General features: G+C 43.4%; 1 protein-coding gene and 1 non-coding gene across 2 annotated transcripts in view; both read left to right on the top strand.

Moving 5' to 3' along the window:
* Nucleotides 1-19099, top strand: part of ITGAV (integrin subunit alpha V) — an 86145-nt gene that overhangs the window by 31103 nt on the left and 35943 nt on the right. The window contains exons 4-12 of the mRNA XM_084815592.1: nt 935-1049; nt 5724-5785; nt 8626-8671; nt 9769-9894; nt 10841-10885; nt 11084-11127; nt 11229-11285; nt 13439-13491; nt 18105-18313. Of these exons, the coding sequence (XP_084671718.1) occupies nt 935-1049; nt 5724-5785; nt 8626-8671; nt 9769-9894; nt 10841-10885; nt 11084-11127; nt 11229-11285; nt 13439-13491; nt 18105-18313 (757 nt within the window). The remainder of the gene's footprint in view (nt 1-934; nt 1050-5723; nt 5786-8625; nt 8672-9768; nt 9895-10840; nt 10886-11083; nt 11128-11228; nt 11286-13438; nt 13492-18104; nt 18314-19099) is intronic.
* LOC146358597 (U6 spliceosomal RNA) lies at nt 10211-10313 on the top strand. The gene has a single exon (XR_014787089.1). It is a non-coding gene; the product is annotated as a U6 spliceosomal RNA (small nuclear RNA).

Consider the following 19099-nt stretch of genomic DNA (forward strand, 5'->3'; position numbering starts at 1 on the left):
AAGTTCTGTGAGACCATCAAATAAGTCCATAGAGAGCTTGCATGATCTGGAGGACATAGATCAGCAATTGGAGGCTTCTGGCCCAAATCCAGCCCTCTGAGGACCATGTACCCCTTTTCCAATTTGCCAATTTGGAGGCAAGGGAAGTGTGTAAAGGTTGTGGAAGCTGATGGGATTTGGTGGTAGCCCACGTTGGGGCCCTCATCCACCATTCTCCGCCTGCTCCTTCTCTAAAGTGAATTGCAGATCAGAGATTTTATTTATTTATTTAAAATATTTATTGGCCGCCTTTCAAGGCAGAAGCCCTCCCAAGGTAGCTCACAGCAATAAAAGATTTAGAGCATTGGCTTCAGGTGGTCTGTACAAAAATCCAATTTCTGTCATCCCTGGCTGAACACATTGTCTCTCATCCTGGGTTCCTGACATCAGTAGTATTGACTGAGAACATAAAGGTCAGTCTTTAGAAGTATAGAGATCCATAGCTGCATTGCACATCAGAGATCCACAGCTACTCCTCCCTGAGTTTGCCTGGAGCATTGACATATAATAGATGCTCAACTGAGGTGCAAATTGTGCCATATGCTGGGGATGCCAGAAAATCAACAGCTATGGCTCACTGAAAGTCAGCTGACATTAGGAATTGAACAGGCTAATTTTTTTAAACTTCCAGTCCAATTACTTTACAAAGTACATAATTTATGAGAGCTTTCACTAAGCTAAGTAGCTTTGTTCAAGTAATAAATAAAGCAGAGTTTTCCCCCTCTGTTCTCGATAAGAGTTGCCCACTATGTGTAAGTAAGATGCAGGCACAGTGTTTCGTTTGTTTTTCAGAACCATTATTTCCTGTTAATTTCCACCCCCAAGGTTGTAGTGCTGGATTTTTTTTTTTTTTTAACGAGCTTTTCCAAATGCTGACATTTTGCTTCTCCTGCAGGCATGTGCCCCATTGTATCACTGGAGAACTATACAGAAAGCGGAGAGGGAACCTGTGGGAACATGTTATCTTCATGACGGGTCTAAAACTGTTGAATATGCTCCCTGCAGGTCAAGTATGTAGAGAATGTCTTTCTGTTGTAATTACTGTTCTCTGTGTGCTGTCATATTTTATGCCTAACTTGTAGGGATGTCTCTTATACTCACTCTTTCTTTCTCTCTCCTCCTCATCTCTGCAGCAGTGATTTAGGAGTGTACTCTTCTGGAAAAAAAAAATTGAGAGAATACAGAATCCTCTTTAATATGCAGTCTGGATCCAGATTTCATAGCAGATAGAAAAATCTGAATTTGGTAGTGAAGATAGTAGGGGGTATCCATTGCTGGGAAATCCAGTTAATTTTTTATTCGACAGAGTTCTGTAGCATGTACGGCTTGATTTGTGTTTGTGAGCTATGCTGTGGTTTCCCCGAATGCTAGGAATTGTTTGTTCATTTTTTGCACTTTCCACAGTTTGTGCAAATTTCCGAGCGATTTGCGCACATTTCCGAGTGATTTGCACAAATTACAGCTGAATTTGCACAAGTTGCTCAGAGATTTGTGCAGATTGTAGACCCTGCAAGGAAAAATGCACAAAATGCCTGAAAAATCCACAAACTGGCCTGGCTCGCTACAGATTGAGCTGGGCACTGCAGTGGGAACCGAAATGAACCTAGGAAAACTCATTGAACTCTACCCCTGAACAAATATATCTGACATCCCTAAAAGTTAGTGATGATAACAAGGATTTCTTAGGTTCTTTTATCTTTTTAATGTGGAGTCACTCTGATGGGACCAGGTCAGTTTGACCTAGAGCCAGACAAAATGTGACATTAAATGTGTAATTTAATAGCGTTGCAAATAACAGTGTGAGACACCACCCGGACTCTCTGGCTCCATGTAATAGTGGGACAACTATGGCCAGGACAGCCATGTGCCACAGTGCCAGGAAATAATATTTGCCTGGAGTGCTGACAACATGCTGGCCAGCCCAGTTTGGTGGAAGAAGTGCAGATGTGGCCCATAATGCAGCGTGGAGTCTGAGAGGAGGTAGAAAGGCATACGGGAATAGGAGGAGGAGGGCAGAACAGGCAAAGAGTTGAAGAACAAGGCAGCAGGAGTGAGCAAAGAATTAGACACCCAGCCAAAAATTAGGAGAAGGAAAGTGGAAGGGCTGGCAAGCAGGAGGGAGATACAAAGGGGAGAAGGGAAGAGTAGAAGGCGAAGGGAGATTCCTCCTGGAGGAGCAGGGCCCTCAGCAGAAGGCTCTATATAAGCACTTGCCTGTACAGGAAGCTGAGGAAAACGTAGCTTGACAACTCCTAAGAAATAATTCCTTTGACTTTGGGGTTATTACAACAGCACTGCCTCACCTGTTCCTGAGTGGAGGGAGGTGGGAGCCCTGTAATGGTGGGACTTGGACTCCAGACTGGTCTAATGAGAAACATTAAGTGGAAACTCAGGAAAATAGGGGACAATGTTCTGTTTGCCAACTGCAAAGGGTGCATTCTAGCCCGTATGTCCCTGAAATGGTCCTCGAGGGAGGATGGCAGCCTTCAGTCCCTTAGAGGGGTGTTCAAGTATTGTTCATTGATGTTACTCATCACCAGTGCTAAGTTATACTTACCTGTTTAAGCATCCCTAATGGAAATTATGGAGGAAAACTTTCATTGTGGGGGGGTGTGCAAACAACAGCCATCAGAGGCCCAAACAGGAACATGGTACACAGAGGGGATTAACCCTTTAATCCTATGCCATGGCCCTGAGGACAGCCACTCCCCAGACTGGGGTGGGCAACTAAGGGAGGTCTAGGGGCCATTTTTGCTCTTCCCCATGGGTATACTCCATCAGGCACTGTACAGTCTGTGGGGTGCCCCCCAAGTTTTTTAAAAGCCCCCCCCCCAGCTAAATTTTCCTCTTTTGGTGCTCTGTAGCTTCTATGAGTGCCATTTGGGGGGGGGTTTAAGTTTTTTTAAAAATTCAGTGGATGGCAGGGGCCACACCGGGGGTGGGGGGATAGGGGCTGTGTGTTGCCCACCCCTGCTTTAACAGGTAGAGACTCGAATGTTTAGATTAGACTTCCCCAAAGAGATGCCCTCCAGTTGTTTTGGACTACAACTCCCAGCATTCCCAGGCTGATAGAAGTTGACGTCCAAAACATCTGGAAGGTACCAGGTTGGGGAAGGATGGTTTATGTGCTCCCTCCTAAAAAATAAATTTCTCCTTGCATGTTTCAGAGCTAGCAGATCATAGAAAAGTTTAGGCTAGAAACATCTTCCTAATGTATGTGCAGTATACATGTTACACAAGGGAACATCCAGTGCTACGTTTTGGTAGCAGATACAATGAAGCTTGGCTTCAAGAGCTGGGGAGTAAGCTGCATCCTGTTTGTTCTGTCCCATCTTCCACAACTCCAGTGACTTTCCATGTAATATAGGGCCATTATTCAAACTGAGTTGGAACCACAAGCTGGACATCTGGCAGATTTTATAAAAAATAATCCAGTAATTCCAAATTATTTGTGAATTGGAATGAACATATTTTTCCCATCCCTAGAGGGATCAAAAGAAGTCAGAGATCCATTCTGGAACTATTGGCCTTTTCCCCACCCTCTATTTAAATAGTAAAACCAGGAGAGAGGGGACACATTCCAAAATCATTCCCCAGGATCAAAGGGAGATAAAAAAAATGCACCAAGTGAAATGAACATTTCATTGTAGTCAGTGATAACGATAAGAGGCTGTTAGCATTTCTTTTGTAAAGCTCTGTACTCAGAGGATTAACCACATCATAAAAAGTCTCCTTGGGCTCACTTGTGGCATGCAAGGGATCAGCTCTGGAATTCCCTTTCTTTTTCCTGTTTTAAAGACAAGCAATATCTCAGTGCTGTGTGCGTGTGGAAAGCCAATCTGTAAATATAGAAACAGAAAAAAAAATACTTGTCATTCTAGATTTTCCACTTGCATATTTTGAAATAGGCAATACGTTTAAATCAATGGTGTTATTTTATTATAGTTTGCAGCAATTAAAAAAATAAAACAGAACTTTCTGTTCTCACCAACATAGGCCTGTAGAACATATGAACCACAAAGCCACACAAAGCCTGTCAGCTGACGCGGGGTCTAATAAACCTGTTTATGCTGCCAAATTGGACTTCAAAAACAGAGAAATTGTCAAGCACCTGGCAGGCTAAAATACGTGGCTTATGGGCCATGTTCTCCTTGGCAGGTTAAAAGTGATGCCACAGCTGTAATAAGCAGTACAACCCATGTAGAACTGACATGGGGTTACACGGAAGCCTTATTCTCACAAGAGGTGAGGTGTTCAACCTTTCAAACCGAGGGCTGAGTTCTACTTTGGAGAAGCTCTCGGGGGCAACATTCCAGTGGTGGGTGGGGCTGAAGACAAAGGGGAGGGGACAGACATACCAACAGTACCAGCCTATTTTGGCTTAAAGCTCCTAATGCCAGTAACTAAGCCTTGACATTTCAACCTTTTAGAATGTGGGAAAGAATGCACAAAAGCTGGGAAAATACTAAACAATTGGGGGGAAGGGTGTGAGGCCAGAGGAAGTGGGTATGGCTGTCTGAAGAACCCCAGAAGGCCAGATTGGGACTCTAGGAGGGTTGGATTTGGCCTCCAAGTCTGAGGTGCTATACCTGAGGTGAGGCGGTAAATTTATTTCTGAACTGTACCGCTTCAGATTAAAGGTGTGGGCTCACATACCTGAATTTGTCTCCATACCAAGAAAATGAAAAATTAATTGTTTTTAAAAGATCCTTGTGCAAAGAAGACTGGCACTTCAGGGAGAAGGTTAGACTAAATTGTAGACCGCTTCTCCTTTGCAGTGACCCTGAGGGAGTAAAGTGGAAATGGCAATGTGTTTTGCCCAAAGGCAGAAAAGCGGGGGACCTCCCCTCCCCTTAAATTAGGCTTGCTATGAGGGACATAGCCTAGGGGGGTGCTGCCTCTGAGAAATTGCTCAAGAATGTAGCAGCTGTGTTCCTCTGAGGCATTTTCTTGAAGTAAAGTGGCTTATGGTGCTGCTGTGAGAGAAAGAGGAAGGCTAAAATTGGCATTTTTTCCCTCTCCCCTCCTCTGTCTGGTATGAGACTTCTGTTCTGAAAGTGGGAACTTTTACGGCCTGGTACAAGGATTCCATATCGATAATCTGGCAACACTGACTTGACCTTAATGGCTTCCATTATTATATTTTCCACATTGCCCTTAAGGGAGCCCAGCACAGAAGAGAAAGCCCCTCAGCAACACCACTTATCTTTCCCACAAAGCAGCTTTAATGAATGAATTGATTGATTGATTGATTGATTGATTGATTACAGTATTTATAGGCCACCTTTCAGGGCAGGAGCCCTCCCAAGGCAGCATACAACAATAAAATGCATATAATAAAATTCATAATAAAATTCATAAAATTCATAAAACCTGATGTGGTAAAAAAAACCCAACAAAAGTTCCACTAAACAACAAACACCAGCGTAAGACAGAACCTACAACACAATTGCAGCTATAACCCAGTGTGATAAAACATAATCGGGAAGGCCCGTGTAAAGAAGTTAGTCTTCAGGGCCTTCGTCAAAGCCTTCAGTGCTGGGGCCTGGCGGACCCCTGATGGCAGCTTATTCCAGAGTTGCAATTGCTCCCATCCCCATTCCCACACAAGGGCTCCATACTGTGCCGCTGGAATTTGTCTTGCCCATCCTTACAATCATTTCCCGTTTGTCTTGTTCCCACAGCCGACAATGATGCTGAAGGACAGGGCTTTTGTCAAGGTGGATTCAGCATTGACTTTACCCAGGTATTGGAAGCCGTTACTGTGTGTCTCTCCCTTTCTCAGTACTTGACAGCAAAAGGAGAAAGAGTCTGTAGAAATCAATTCTGTACAGGAGTATCTGTCAGAGCACCTCTACAGGGGACTTCTTATCACTTCATTCCCATTGTCTTAAATTTATAGTTCTGGAAGTCGCTGCTAGACTGAAGTAATGTATTCCGTTCAGAATTTCAAAGGACATGTGAGCAAATTGGGGAAGAAAAGAAATTAATTAAAAGAACATACAATCTCTTCTACCTTGTTAATCCTGTTATAGAATAAAAAAACTATTTAAGAATTTCATTTGCTTTTGTCTTTTAACAAGCCTGCTTAATCTAAAATCATAATTTAAAATGCTGTGGCCAAAAAAAAATGTTTGCAGTTATTTGACAGCCACAAGCTGTGCACGTTCTTAACTATGAGATGTAAGAATGGATCCTCCATATGCAGAAGCAGTGTACCTCTGATTACCAGATACTGGAGATGAAAAATAACAACAGAGAAAGTTTATTTCCATCATACCTTGCTTGTGAGCTTTCCAGGGTCATGTGAAAGGGCAATTATTGGAGGTGTAGTCCTGAACCTGATGGTATTGTGGCTTGATCCAGTAAGACACATGTTAGCCCTCTTATCAAATAATGTCCCTGCATACAGTGAGCTCATAAAGGGCGAGTGGTATTGTGCTTGTTGGCCCTTCTCCCCATCACCATGAATTCTGTGTAAGAATGGGTGAGAATAGGCTCTTACTACAGAAATGGTTAATAATGATGCGTGTTTATATAGTGGGTTAGAGAGTTAGAAGTGTTTTACATAAAATGGCTTTGTTTGGATGAAACACTAAACCATAGTTTACAATTACAATTACAAGAACAATCCTGCTCAAAACTTGGGCTCAAGTGCTCCCCATTCCCTTTTTTCATCCGGTGCAACTTTGAGGAGTTTGGAAGCTTTTGCGGCCATTTTCCATCAACCACAGCTTGTTGTGTTTTACAAATCCAACAAGATGTGTTTAATCTTAACTATCATTTGTTCAAACTGTGGGTTATGAAGCTGGTTTGTTTCAACAAAGCACAGTTAAGATTAATCATAGCTTAGGGTTCAGACACAACACTGAACTGCAGTTGATCAGAAATGGAAACATAACCTTCGCATCTCCTTGCAGTTACACCTTAGGAGGACAGGGACAGAAAACAGTTGAGCCCGAGAAACTTGTTCCTATAGTGATAAACCATAGTTTAGAGTGTTGTCCAAATGCACCCAGTATGTCCAAATCACAAATAGCATTTAGTTTAAAATATAGTTTATTGAAACAGGCCAGAATTAGAAACCACAGTTTTGATCTTGGCTTGTTTCAAGGAACCATGGTTTAAACCAGCTTTCCCTAATCTGGTGCCATCCAGATGTTTTGGACTACAACTCCCAGCATTCCTGACTAGTGGTCATGTGGACTGGGGTTGATGAAGTTCAAAAACATCTGGTGGGCACTTGATTGGGGAAGCCTGGGTTAAACTAATGTCAGGCTTCTGGCCAACTCTGACCCTTCAGAGGAGGATGATTGGGATTCCATAGTAAACCCCACTCCCGCAGACAGCATGGGGCACCCTGAGCATTGCATTGCCTGGGTCCCCCCCAAATCCCTTCGACCACATCCTCAGTTCTACCTTGCTTCCTAATTCTCCTCCCTGGTCCTCTGGCTCTTCAGAGCACCCACAGTGGTAGACCAGGTGGGGGATTCTGAGACATTGTCAGAGTACTTGCAAGCCTCCAGAAGACCCTTTTGCATAGGCTGTATTCAGGAGGAAAGGTCTGGTTTGGAGGAGCTGCAGACAATGAGGAAGCAGATCCAGCTGCAACCACAGAAGAAGTAGCTGACAGCATATTATATAAGCCTTCAGGCTCCTCCCAGACCTTTGCTGGGTTAACAGTTCCCTTTGAGCTCCCTGCTAACTAATGACAGTTTGTCCTTGTTGGGCATAATGACAAACTATGGTTAGTTTAAACCCAGGAGAAGATACTTCCAGTTTTCTCGTGTGCACTGGAAGAGGAGACAGAAGAGGGAGCACTTGAGCCCAAGTCTGGAGCATGTTCATTCCCATAATGTTGAACTGTGGTCTAGTGTTAATGTCTAAATGAGACTGTTGTCTTGGTCTGCAATCCCATACTCACTTACCTGGGTGTAAGTCCCACTGAACTCAGTGGGGCTTACTTCTGACTAGACATGTATTGGAGTATGCTGTTAACCATCCTTACAACCACTCTGTAAGGTCACTCAGAATTATGATCCCTGTATTGCAGGCACAGGGCTGAGCCTGAGAGATAATAGCTTGTGTAAGGCAAACTATTCAGTTCATAGCAGAGATAAGATATGAATCATGGACTTCCTGGTTCATAACTCAGTCTTCCAGGCACTGTGGTACACTCACATGCGCACGCACGCACGCACACAGACACAGGTATATATTGCAGTCTTTTAACCAGCTTTTCCTAAAAACAAAATCAAGATTGTTCACATGTGAAGACATAAATGCAGTATTTAAGAATAATGGCAAGTCAGAGTTAATGAAATAAAAATGCAATGAAAAATAATACATAGACTAGGTAACTACTGGCTTAATTGAATAAAATTCAGAGAAATTATCTGTGAAGGGAATTCCATAAGATTGGGGCCATATCTGAGAAGGACCTGCTCAGAACCCTGCTGGAACACAAAGATAGAACCTGGAGCACCCCCAGACCCTGATGATTTCAATAAGCGGGAAGACTCCTGTTGGGATAGATGTTTCCTTCAATATTACAAAAAAGAAACTTAATTTTCTCTCTCTCTCCAGGGAGATAGAGTGCTTCTTGGAGGACCTGGAAGTTTTTATTGGCAAGGTGAGAAAAGGCATGTGGTTAGCAAAATGATGATCTCATTAGTCTTCTAATGTCCTCTCAGGGCCTAGCGGCATGTTAAGCAAAAAATAATGATATTGTCTTCTGTTAAAGTTGCTTCATGAGAGGGAAATTTAGATGAGAGAAGTGGCAGGGTGGATAACCCTTTTCCTGTCTGCCACTTCTCCACTCCAACTTGCCCCTTCCAACTGCTTTTCCCATCATGAGGTCCTTGACCCTTGTAAGACCTTTGCAAACTTGGAGCAGTGTCCTATGCTGCCTGCACACCAGCAGGACCTACTGCTAACACAACGGAGAGCTAGCAGTTGTTAAAGCAGCCCAAAACAAGCAGAAACACACATTTCCAGAATGGGCCAAGTCAGCAGAGCTTGCAGAAGGGAGTTCCGCTGACCTGTCCCCATCCAGAAATGAGCATTTCTGCTCGTTTCTAGAGTTCCTTTGAGAAGAACTAAATTCCCACTGCACAAGCAGTGGGTCCTGCTGATGCAACACGATCAGCAGGAGTGCAGAGGCCCTGTTGGATACTGCCCATGCAGGGATGAAAAGCTACCAGTGTGGGTGGGTGAAGTGGTGAGTGGGGAAAGGGTTCAGCATTGATCCTGGGTGCTTTTCTGCTCAAAAATGTGAAGCAGGTTTTTTCTGGGCTTGGTGGATGGGGGAAGCCATTGGGATTCAAGTATGCGCATGTTTAACATGTAGCTAGGCCTTTACCCAGCTGATGAATGAGGCTCTTGCCTGTGAAAGCTTATGCCATAATGAACATGTCAGTCTTAATAGTGCCACAAAACTGTTGTTTTTCTGCAACAGATTAACATGGCTACACTTCCAAAATCTTACTCCTCAGTAACTATAACTTTCCTGTATTTCTTTAAGCTTCATAAACTTTGCTTTTACTGTAGCCCAATTTATCTGTATCAGGGGCTTAACCCCCCCCCCCCCCGAATAATAATGAAGCTGTATCGGATGGTTATGTTTTACTCCCAGTTCCGTGCATCAATGTGTTTTTCTTGAAGAGCCTACAAATATCCCCTCAGAACTTTTATCTGTGTTTTTATGAACTTTCCTCTGCTTCTCTCCAGGCCAACTAATTTCTGATCAAGTGGCTGAGATTGTGTCGAAATACGACCCTAAAGTCTTCACTACCAAATATAACAACCAGTTAGCAACGGGGCCGGCCAGTGCTGCTTTCGATGACAGCTACTTGGGTGGGTTGCTTTGAAAGTAAAAGAATAGCAATTTGTGTTCATGGTAAGATCAAGGTTACAGTTCCTCATCCCACATCTGGTGACATCAGTTAATGCATTTTTATTTTCACTGGTTTCAAAAGAAGAAAAGGATCCTCCTAGGTACTTTATTACACAGCCAAACTCATCACACCCAGCATATAATGGCATGTCTAAAAGTTAATGCTCTACGTGTCCCTTAGTGTTATATATATTTCCCATTCTTGCTTAAATGTAGACACATGGACAATTTTGTTTATTGGGACAGACATTGGAGTATGCAAAGCATCAACTGTGCATGCTTTAGCAACATGTATACTAAAATTGGGGTGATACAGAGAAGATTAGCATGGCCCCTGGGCAAGGATGGGACACACATTTATGAAGCATTCCAGATTTTCGGGAGGGGCCATAGCTCAGTGTTAGAGCATCTGTTTTGCATGCAGAAGGTCCTATCCCTGGTATCTCCAGGTAGGGTTGGAAAAAATCCTGCGTGAAATCCTGGAGATCCTCTGCCAATCAGTGTCGACAGTACTGGGCCAGATGGACCAATGGTGGTCTGATTCAGTATAAGGCAGCTACCTAACCGGCTGGCCATTTTTATGGTTGAATTTTCTTACTTCTCTGTCTAAAATGTGTTGGATAGAAAAGTCCAACCTGGCAATTGAGTATCCCACTTCCTCTCCCACTGCAGGTGAGATAGCAACCCCCTACTCTTACCAACACACTGTGCCACCCTTTCCTTCTCCTTCCCTCTCACCAGTAGCAAGAACAGGATGGTAGGATTAGCTACATTAGAGTGGCTTAAATATAAGCAGCTGGGCGAATGTACCTGAACAGATGATGAAAATGTATCTTGGTATTTATTTAGGATTATAATAGTTCCTGTGCACTGATGAATCCTAACTGACCTTTCCATGTTTGACAGGTTATTCGGTAGCTGTGGGAGATTTCAGTGGTGATGGCATAGAAGGTATGGCTCATTAATACTTTTATAGGGTGTCCAGAAATGATGGCTTTTGATTGGCAGGAAGCAGATTTGAGGAAGTGCAAGGAAGTATATAATCAAGATTGCCTAGGCTAGAATCCTATCCCCAGTTTTGCATCTGAAGGGCATTGGTTTCTATCTGTATGTAGTCACTGAAAACTGCCTTTTCTCTCTTATTTTCAGATTTTGTGTCTGGTGTCCCAAGAGCAGCAAAAACGTTGGGCCTGGTAGGGAGCTTTAATAAGATACGTTCAATAGTAGTAGATACTTTTCCAGCAGCCACTGAAATATAGAACAATACAGAACTTAATTTATATCTCTTGTGTAGGTGTCCATTTATAATGGAAAAACCATGGCATCCATGTATAACTTTACTGGAGAACAGGTATGGTTTTCTCTGAATAAGAGGACAATGTTTTGATATATGTATCTGTTTTGGCCAGCGTAGGAGATCTCACAAAGGAACCTAGAGCAAATTGGGGGAAGGTAGATTTTTTTAAGAATAGGAAAACATGGCCGTAAACCTTCTTCCCCGAGAGGGAAATAAGCAGATTCAGGCATCACGGCCAGTGCCCAAGACGGTTCTGGGGAAAAAAGGTGCGGAATGGTAGGTGGTCTGAGCTGAGCTGAAGGAAGGGGAGGGGGCTCATCATCTCACATCTCTCCCTAATGTAGCCAGAAGGAATGGCTGCTCCTAGTGGCCATTCTGCAAAGAGAGGAGCCAAATTCATTTATTTGTTTGCCCCACCTTTCTGCCCAAAAAATGGTTCTCAAGGTTGCAAACAATAAAATCTGGATTAAAAACAAAATCCTAATTAAAATGTAGCATAAACAGAAATACATTAAAAACACAACAGCAGCAGCAGAAGACAGTGGACTTCAAATCATAAAATAAAAGATAGGAATTTTTAAAAACCTTTAGCAATAGACCAGCTTACATGCCAAAGGTCTGCTTACACTGCCCACTTTATGAATTAGTAATAGGCAAAATGCTGGGCCAGATTGTCGCTAAGGTCACGGGCTCTGAAACGGAATGTGTTTACTATCTACTGGTGGATGCACTTCCCTGCGTTAGCTGCCAAGTGGCCATTTTTGCTTTGCTGACTCTTAAAATTAGAAAGAGAACTGTATCTATTAATTTTGTCAGACACTCTGCCAAATTGTAGTTCAGGATTAGTTCTAGTGCTGGGTTTCTTTCCATTGTAGTCATAACCACAGTTCGATATTTAGGTTTTTATGGTTTTTATCTGCATTTTAGTACTTACCTACTGTTGCTTTTATGTATGATGTATATATGTTGTATTATCTTTATGTTTTGACTTAATGTGTTATGACCAGTAGTTACAACAATAAACTAAACTACAAAGGTCTTCCTGAATAAAAATGTCTTAGCCTGTTGCTGGAAGGACAGTAGAGAGGGAGCCAGCCTAGCCTCACCTCCCTTGGCACAGAGTTCCAGAGTCTGGGAGCAGCCACCAAGAAGGCCCTCTCTCGCGTTGCCACCAAACATGCCTCCAGTGGTGGCAGTACTGAGAGAAAGGCAGTTGGTCCAAACCAGGCCAGTGAAAGGGGCCTTGTTGTCTCACCTCTTAGAATCATAGAGTTAGAAGGGACCCTGGAGATTATCCAGGCCAGCACTGTGCTTAATGCAGGCTCTGCAGTGCAGGATGCAGCTACAGTATCTCTGACAGATGGGCTATCCAGCCTCCGTTGAAATACCCACCACTTCCCAAGGCACTCTGTTCCACTGTTGAACAGCTCATACCGTTAGGTACCTGAAGTCCCATGTTTGGTTGTAAAAGTTATTAGAGAATGCTCAGTGACTCTCTTTAGGTTCCCCCCTAAAGAGAATCTTTATGAATGAATGGGGAAGGATGCATTTCTGTGCTGTGCTAATTATGTGGGTGAGGGAGAGGGGTAAATACCCAGTTTTTCTCTATACAGTGAAATAACGGATTGGCAGAGGAAGTATGGAAGAGAAAAATGAAAGCTACTGTTTTAGGAACACCTTTGAAGTATGCATGGCAAGGGAGCTTTTACAGTCACTAATACCTAACGGCGTAATCCTATGGGTTGCGCCCTCCTTGGATGGAAACCTTCGATGTCAGAGGCTTCTGACTATCCAGGGCCCTACGAAGCTGCTGCTGGCAGAGCAGGAGGACTTATGGAGGTGACTTTCACCTCTCCGTCTTCCTTTGTCCCCTCCCCCAGTCAGGTTTCTGAACCCATCTAGTGGAGGCACACTGGCAGGGGCAGGGCTGAGGCTGGAGAGGCCATAGGATTTTTCATATCCTGTCCTCTCCTCTCTCCTCCTCTCCCTGCCCACCACAACACTCCATTTCAGACCTCTCTGAGGCTGCTTTTGCGAGAGTCACCCTTCCAAGATCATAGCAGTGTCTATAGCCTTGAAGGGGGGACTCCAAAGAATCCTATGGTTCCTGAGACACTCTCCAGGGACCATGGGATTGCTCTCGCCATATCTTTATTTAATGCCACATTTTTCTATTTAATTTATTTCTAATTAATCTTTCCTCTCAGATGGCTGCATATTTTGGATATTCTGTAGCTGCCACAGATATCAATGGAGATGGGTAAGTTATGCTTTTCTTCTGCTTTCTGGAAAGAGTTGGCTATCTTTTAAAATCTTGTGTAGGTTAAAAAATATGATCTTTTAAAAAGTAATTGAAAACCAATCAGATGCATATGTCTACCTTTTTCTTCTTGCTGACTTGTTCTGCTAAGTTCCCTGAACAACATCTTATCTGAACTGCTTGGCATAAATCTAAACATTTTCAGGCATTACTTAATTGTCTTGTGAAATCCTACACGGTAAACCTATGAAGTCCTTGGAAGCAGAGACTGGGTTGTATCCAATGTTAGTCCTATTTAGAGTAGACCTTTTGAAATGCATGGCAATTAAGTTGGGCTAATATTGGATGCCCCTTCATGGATCACTGCCTTGTTGTGGCGAAGGGGCTTGCGTAACTCAGTGAAGCCATAAGCTATGCTGTGCAGGGCCACCCAAGACGGACAGGTCATGGCGGAGAGTTCTGACAAAATGTCCACTGGAGAAGGAAATGGCAACCCACTCCAGTATTCTTGCCAAGAAAACCCCATGGAACGTATCACAAGGCTAAAAGATATGACGCCGGAAGATCAGCCACTCAGGTCGGAAGGTGTCCAATATACTACTGGGGAAGAGCAGAGGGTATTTCCAAGTAGTGCCAGAAAGAGTGAAGCGGCTGGGCCAAAGCCGAAAGGACACTCAGCTGTGGATGTGTCTGGTGGTGAAAAGAAAATCCGATGCTGTAAAGAATAATATTGTTTAAGAACCTGGAATGTAAGATCAATGAATCAAGGTAAGCTGGAGGTGGTCAAACATGAGATGACAAGATTGAACATCGACATCTTGGCAATCAGCGAACTAAAATGGACAAGCGTGGCCACATTTAATTCAGGTGACCGTTATATCTACTACTGTGAGCAAGAATCCCTTAGAAGAAATGGAATAGCACTCATAGTCAGTAAAAGGGTGGGAAAAGCAGTACTGGGGTACAATCTCAAAAACGATAGAATTATCTCAGTACGAATCCAAGGCAAACCATTCAACACCACAGTAATTCAAGTCTATGCCCCAACCACTGATGCTGAAGACGCTGAGGTTGATCGGTTCTATGAAGACCTACAACACTTTCTAGAATTAACACCAAAAAAAGATGTCCTTTTCATCATAGGGGATTGGAATGCTAAAGCAAGAAGTCAAGAAATCACCGGGATAACAGGCAAGCATGGCCTTGGTGTACAAAATGAAGCAGGACAAAGGCTAATAGAGTTTTGCCAAGAGAACATGCTGATCATAGCAAACACTCTTTTCCAACAGCACAAGAGGCGACTCCACATATGGACATCACCAGATGGTCAATATCGAAATCAGATTGATTATGTCCTTTGCAGCCAAAGATGGAGAAGCTCTATACAGTCAGTAAAAACAAGACCTGGAGCTGACTGTGGCTCAGATCATGAGCTGCTTCTTGCAAAATTTCGTCTTAAATTGAAGAATGTAGGGAAAACCATTAAACCATTCAGGTATGACCTAAATCATATCCCTTATGAATATACAGTGGAGGTGAGGAATAGATTTAAGGGATTAGACCTGATAGACAGAGTGCTGGAGGAACTATGGACGGAGGTCCGTAACATTGTTCAGGAGGCAGCAACGAAATCCATCCCAAAGAAAAAGAAATGCAAGAAAGCAAAGTGGCTGTCTGGTGAGGCTTTACAAGTAGCTGAGGAAAGAAGGGAAGAGAAAAGCAAGGGAGAAAGGGGAAGATATATCCAACTGAATGCAGAGTTCCAGAGAATAGCAAGGAGAGACAAGAAGGCCTTCTTAAATGAACAATGCAAAGAAATCGAGGAAAACAACAGAATGGGAAAGACTAGAGATCTCTTCAAGAAAATCGGAGACATCAAGGGAACGTTTTGTGCAAAGGCGGGCATGATAAAGGACAAAGAAGGCAGGGACCTAACAGAAGCAGATGAGATTAAGAAGAGGTGGAAAGAATACACAGAAGAACTATACAGGAAAGATCTGAATGTCCCTGATAGCCATGATAGTGCGGTCAGTGAACTTGAGCCGGACATCCTCGCGAGTGAAGTCAAGTGGGCCTTAGGAAGCATTACTAACAACAAAGCTAGCGGAGATGACAGTATTCCAGCTGAGCTATTTAAGATCCTAAAAGATGATGCTATTAAAGTGCTGCACTCAATATGCCAACAAATTTGGAACACTCAACAGTGGCCACAAGACTGGAAAAGGTCAGTTTACATTCCAATTCCAAAGAAGGGCAATGCCAAAGAGTGTTCAAACTACCGCACAATTGCGCTCATTTCACATGCCAGCAAGGTGATGCTCAAAATCCTACAAGCTAGGCTTCAGCAGCATGTGAACCGAGAACTACCGGAAGTACAAGCTGGGTTTCGAAGAGGCAGAGGAACTAGAGATCAAATTGCCAACATTCGCTGGATCATGGAGAAAGCAAGAGAATTCCAGAAAAACGTCTATTTCTGCTTCATTGACTGTGCTAAAGCCTTTGATTGTGTGGATCACAACAAACTGTGGCAAATTCTTAAAGAGATGGGAGTACCAGACCACCTTACCCGTCTCCTGAGAAACCTGTACGAGGGCCAAGAAGCAACAGTAAGAACCAGACATGGAACAACCGATTGGTTCAAAATTGGGAAAGGAATATGACAAGGCTGCATATTGTCGCCCTGCTTATTTAACTTCTATGCAGAGTACATCATGAGAAATGCCGGGTTGGATGAATCACAGGTCGGAATTAAGATTGCTGGAAGAATTATCAACACCCTCAGATACGCAGACGATACCACCCTAATGGCAGAAAGCGAAGAAGATCTGAAGAGCCTCTTGTTGAGGGTGAAAGTGGGGAGTGCAAAAGCTGGTTTGAAACTCAACATTAAAAAAACGAAGATCATGGCATCTGGCCCCATCACTTCCCGGCTTATAGAAGGGGAAGAAATGGAAGCAGTGACAGATTTTATTTTCTTGGGCTCCAAGATCACCGCAGACAGTGACTGTAGCCATGAAATTAAGACGCTTGCTCCTTGGGAGGAAAGCTTTGGCAAACCTAGACAGCGTAGTAAGAAGCAGAGACATCACCTTGCCGACAAAGGTCCATATAATCAAAGCTATGGTTTTCCCAGTAGTAACGTATGGCTGTGAGAGCTGGACTATAAGGAAGGCTGAGTGCCGAAGAATTGATGCTTTCGAACTGTGGTGCTGGAGAAGACTCTTACGAGTCCCCTGGACTGTCTGCAAGGAGGTCAAATCAGTCCATCCTAAAGGAAATCAACCCTGAGTGCTCATTGGAAGGACAGATACCGAAGCTGAAGCTCAAATATTTTGACCACCTAATGCGAAGAGAAAACTCCCTGGAAAAGACCCTGATGCTGGGAAAGATTGAAGGCAAAAGGAGAAGGGGACAGCAGAGGATGAGATGGCTAGATAGCATCACCGATGCAATGAATATGAACTTGAGAACACTATGGAAGAGAGTTGAGGACAGGAAGGCCTGCCGTGCTATGGTCCATGGGGTCACGAAGAGTCGGATAGAACTTAACGACTGAACAACAATATTGGATGCAACCCATTGGACTCAACCCACTGCTTGTTTGGTAATGCTTGAACATCCTTCCCCAACCTGGCACCCTCCAGGTATGATGGACTACAACTCCCATAACGCTGGCTGGGGTGATGGGAGTTGTAGTACAACACATGCGGAGGGCGCCATGTTGGCGAAGGCTGTTTTAGGGGCTCCCAAGCACAGATCTTGTTCTCTTACAGTGTAGCCTTAATTGTCTTTATGGCTTTTTAATTGCTTTGGCTGTCTGTGGGCAGAGAATGGAATGAAGAAATATTGGGCAGTATCCGTGAGCAGCCAGCCCCGCTGATTCAAAGGGGCACCCACTGCTCGCGGAGCTCCCTTATATGAGCTCCACCAACCTTCCCCATTTCAGAAGCGAGCATTTCAGCTCATTTCAAGTTGCCCCGCAAAGCGCTAAATCTCGGTTGCAAAAGCGATGGGTACCACTTGGGCAACGGAATCTGTGCGGCTGTTCGCTTGCAGGTGGTCAACAATGGATATTGCCCCTTGTCTGCAGTCCAGAGGGCCACACGTACTGTACCGTGTGCATGCTGGGGCTTTCCTGCTCTCTCCCCACTGCCCACAAAGCCACCCCTGGTGGAGGAAACTGACAAAACCCAGCCACCCCGTACCTGTGGGTAGTGGGTGGAAGTATTTTATGCATGCATATAGAACATTTGGAATCTTAGCTTTTAGAATTAATAAATAAGTGGATGTTCACTGTTGAATTGATTTCATTAACATAATTAGCTCTGAGATTTTGATATGTTCTAATATTCTAATTGACATAGCCTGTCTTCTTCGGGAATAAAACAAAAGTTTATTTAGTGACAGTGGGTATGAGTCAATCAGAGTTAGGCATTTGTAAGTCCCATTGTTTTCAGTGGGAAAGCTAAGTGCATGCTCAACTCTTCCATGAAAACCTACAGAACTTAAGATGTTTGATGACTGGATTGTGGATATCAGTAATGTAAACCCATGGTTCTAAAAGCAGGGATTTCTGTAGGGATTCAAAAGCTTCTCTCTCTCCCCCCTTTCAGTTATGCAGATTTGTTTATCGGAGCCCCACTCTTTATGGATCGTGGTTCTGATGGCAAACTTCTAGAAGTGGGCCAGGTATCTATCTACCTTCAACAAGCCTCTGGAGGCTTTCAGAGTCAGATAATGAAGTTGACTGGCTTTGAGGTCTTTGCAAGATTCAGCAGCTCCATTGCGCCTTTAGGAGACCTTGACCAGGATGGCTTCAATGGTAAAGTCGTTATTTTTGCATTGATTCAATTATTTGTCACTGTTGTAGGGAACTTCAGCTTTTTAGGGCACAATGCTATACAGACTTTTTCCTGTCTAAACATGCAATGCTATGTATGTTTAGAAAGGAAAACGTCTGCCCTTAGTTATTTCTTGATTAGCTCATAGAGTTCTGTTCAGGCTGGCGGCTTTTGTAAACAGAATGCCAGATTAGAAGGACCTTGCAAGGCAACCTCGAGCACCATTTTCTTGGTGGAAAGGCAGGGTACAAATCAAGTAAGTAAGTAAATAAACAAACAATTATTTTCCAGGAAGCCTTCCTTGGCTAACCAGCTTCGGTTTTATTGGCACTCTGTTTTTTAAAGAATAATAGTAATATTATGTTTCTTCTTTTTATCTTTTGTTCATTTTATCTCTTGTTCACCGCTCCAGAATCTGTTTTGATGTGGAGCGGTATACAAATATTGTAAATAAATAAATGGGTAAAGTTCTTAATTAAAGCTCCTTTTATAATGCTGGTAGCCACCAGTCATGCCAAAATTTTGAAAACCAATTTTATGCTCATAAGTTACAACACCCTTTGGGTAGCAAGGCATCCTTGACTGTAAACAGTGAATGAGCAGTGGGCTTGCTATACCTGTCTGTCCAGGCTCTTTTTTGTTTTACAGGCCTCTTAACCTTTAATTGACAGAGCTATTGCTGAAGCCCTTTACACTTCAAATACAATTTCCTTTGAAGCATATTGTATTTTCATGATAGGGGCCCTGGTCTTGCTGAGACTTAATGA

The sequence above is a fragment of the Heloderma suspectum genome, chromosome 1 (genome assembly GCF_057233095.1).
Source record: "Heloderma suspectum isolate Gila_16-S chromosome 1, 16-S_ref, whole genome shotgun sequence".
Taxonomy (NCBI): domain Eukaryota; kingdom Metazoa; phylum Chordata; class Lepidosauria; order Squamata; family Helodermatidae; genus Heloderma; species Heloderma suspectum.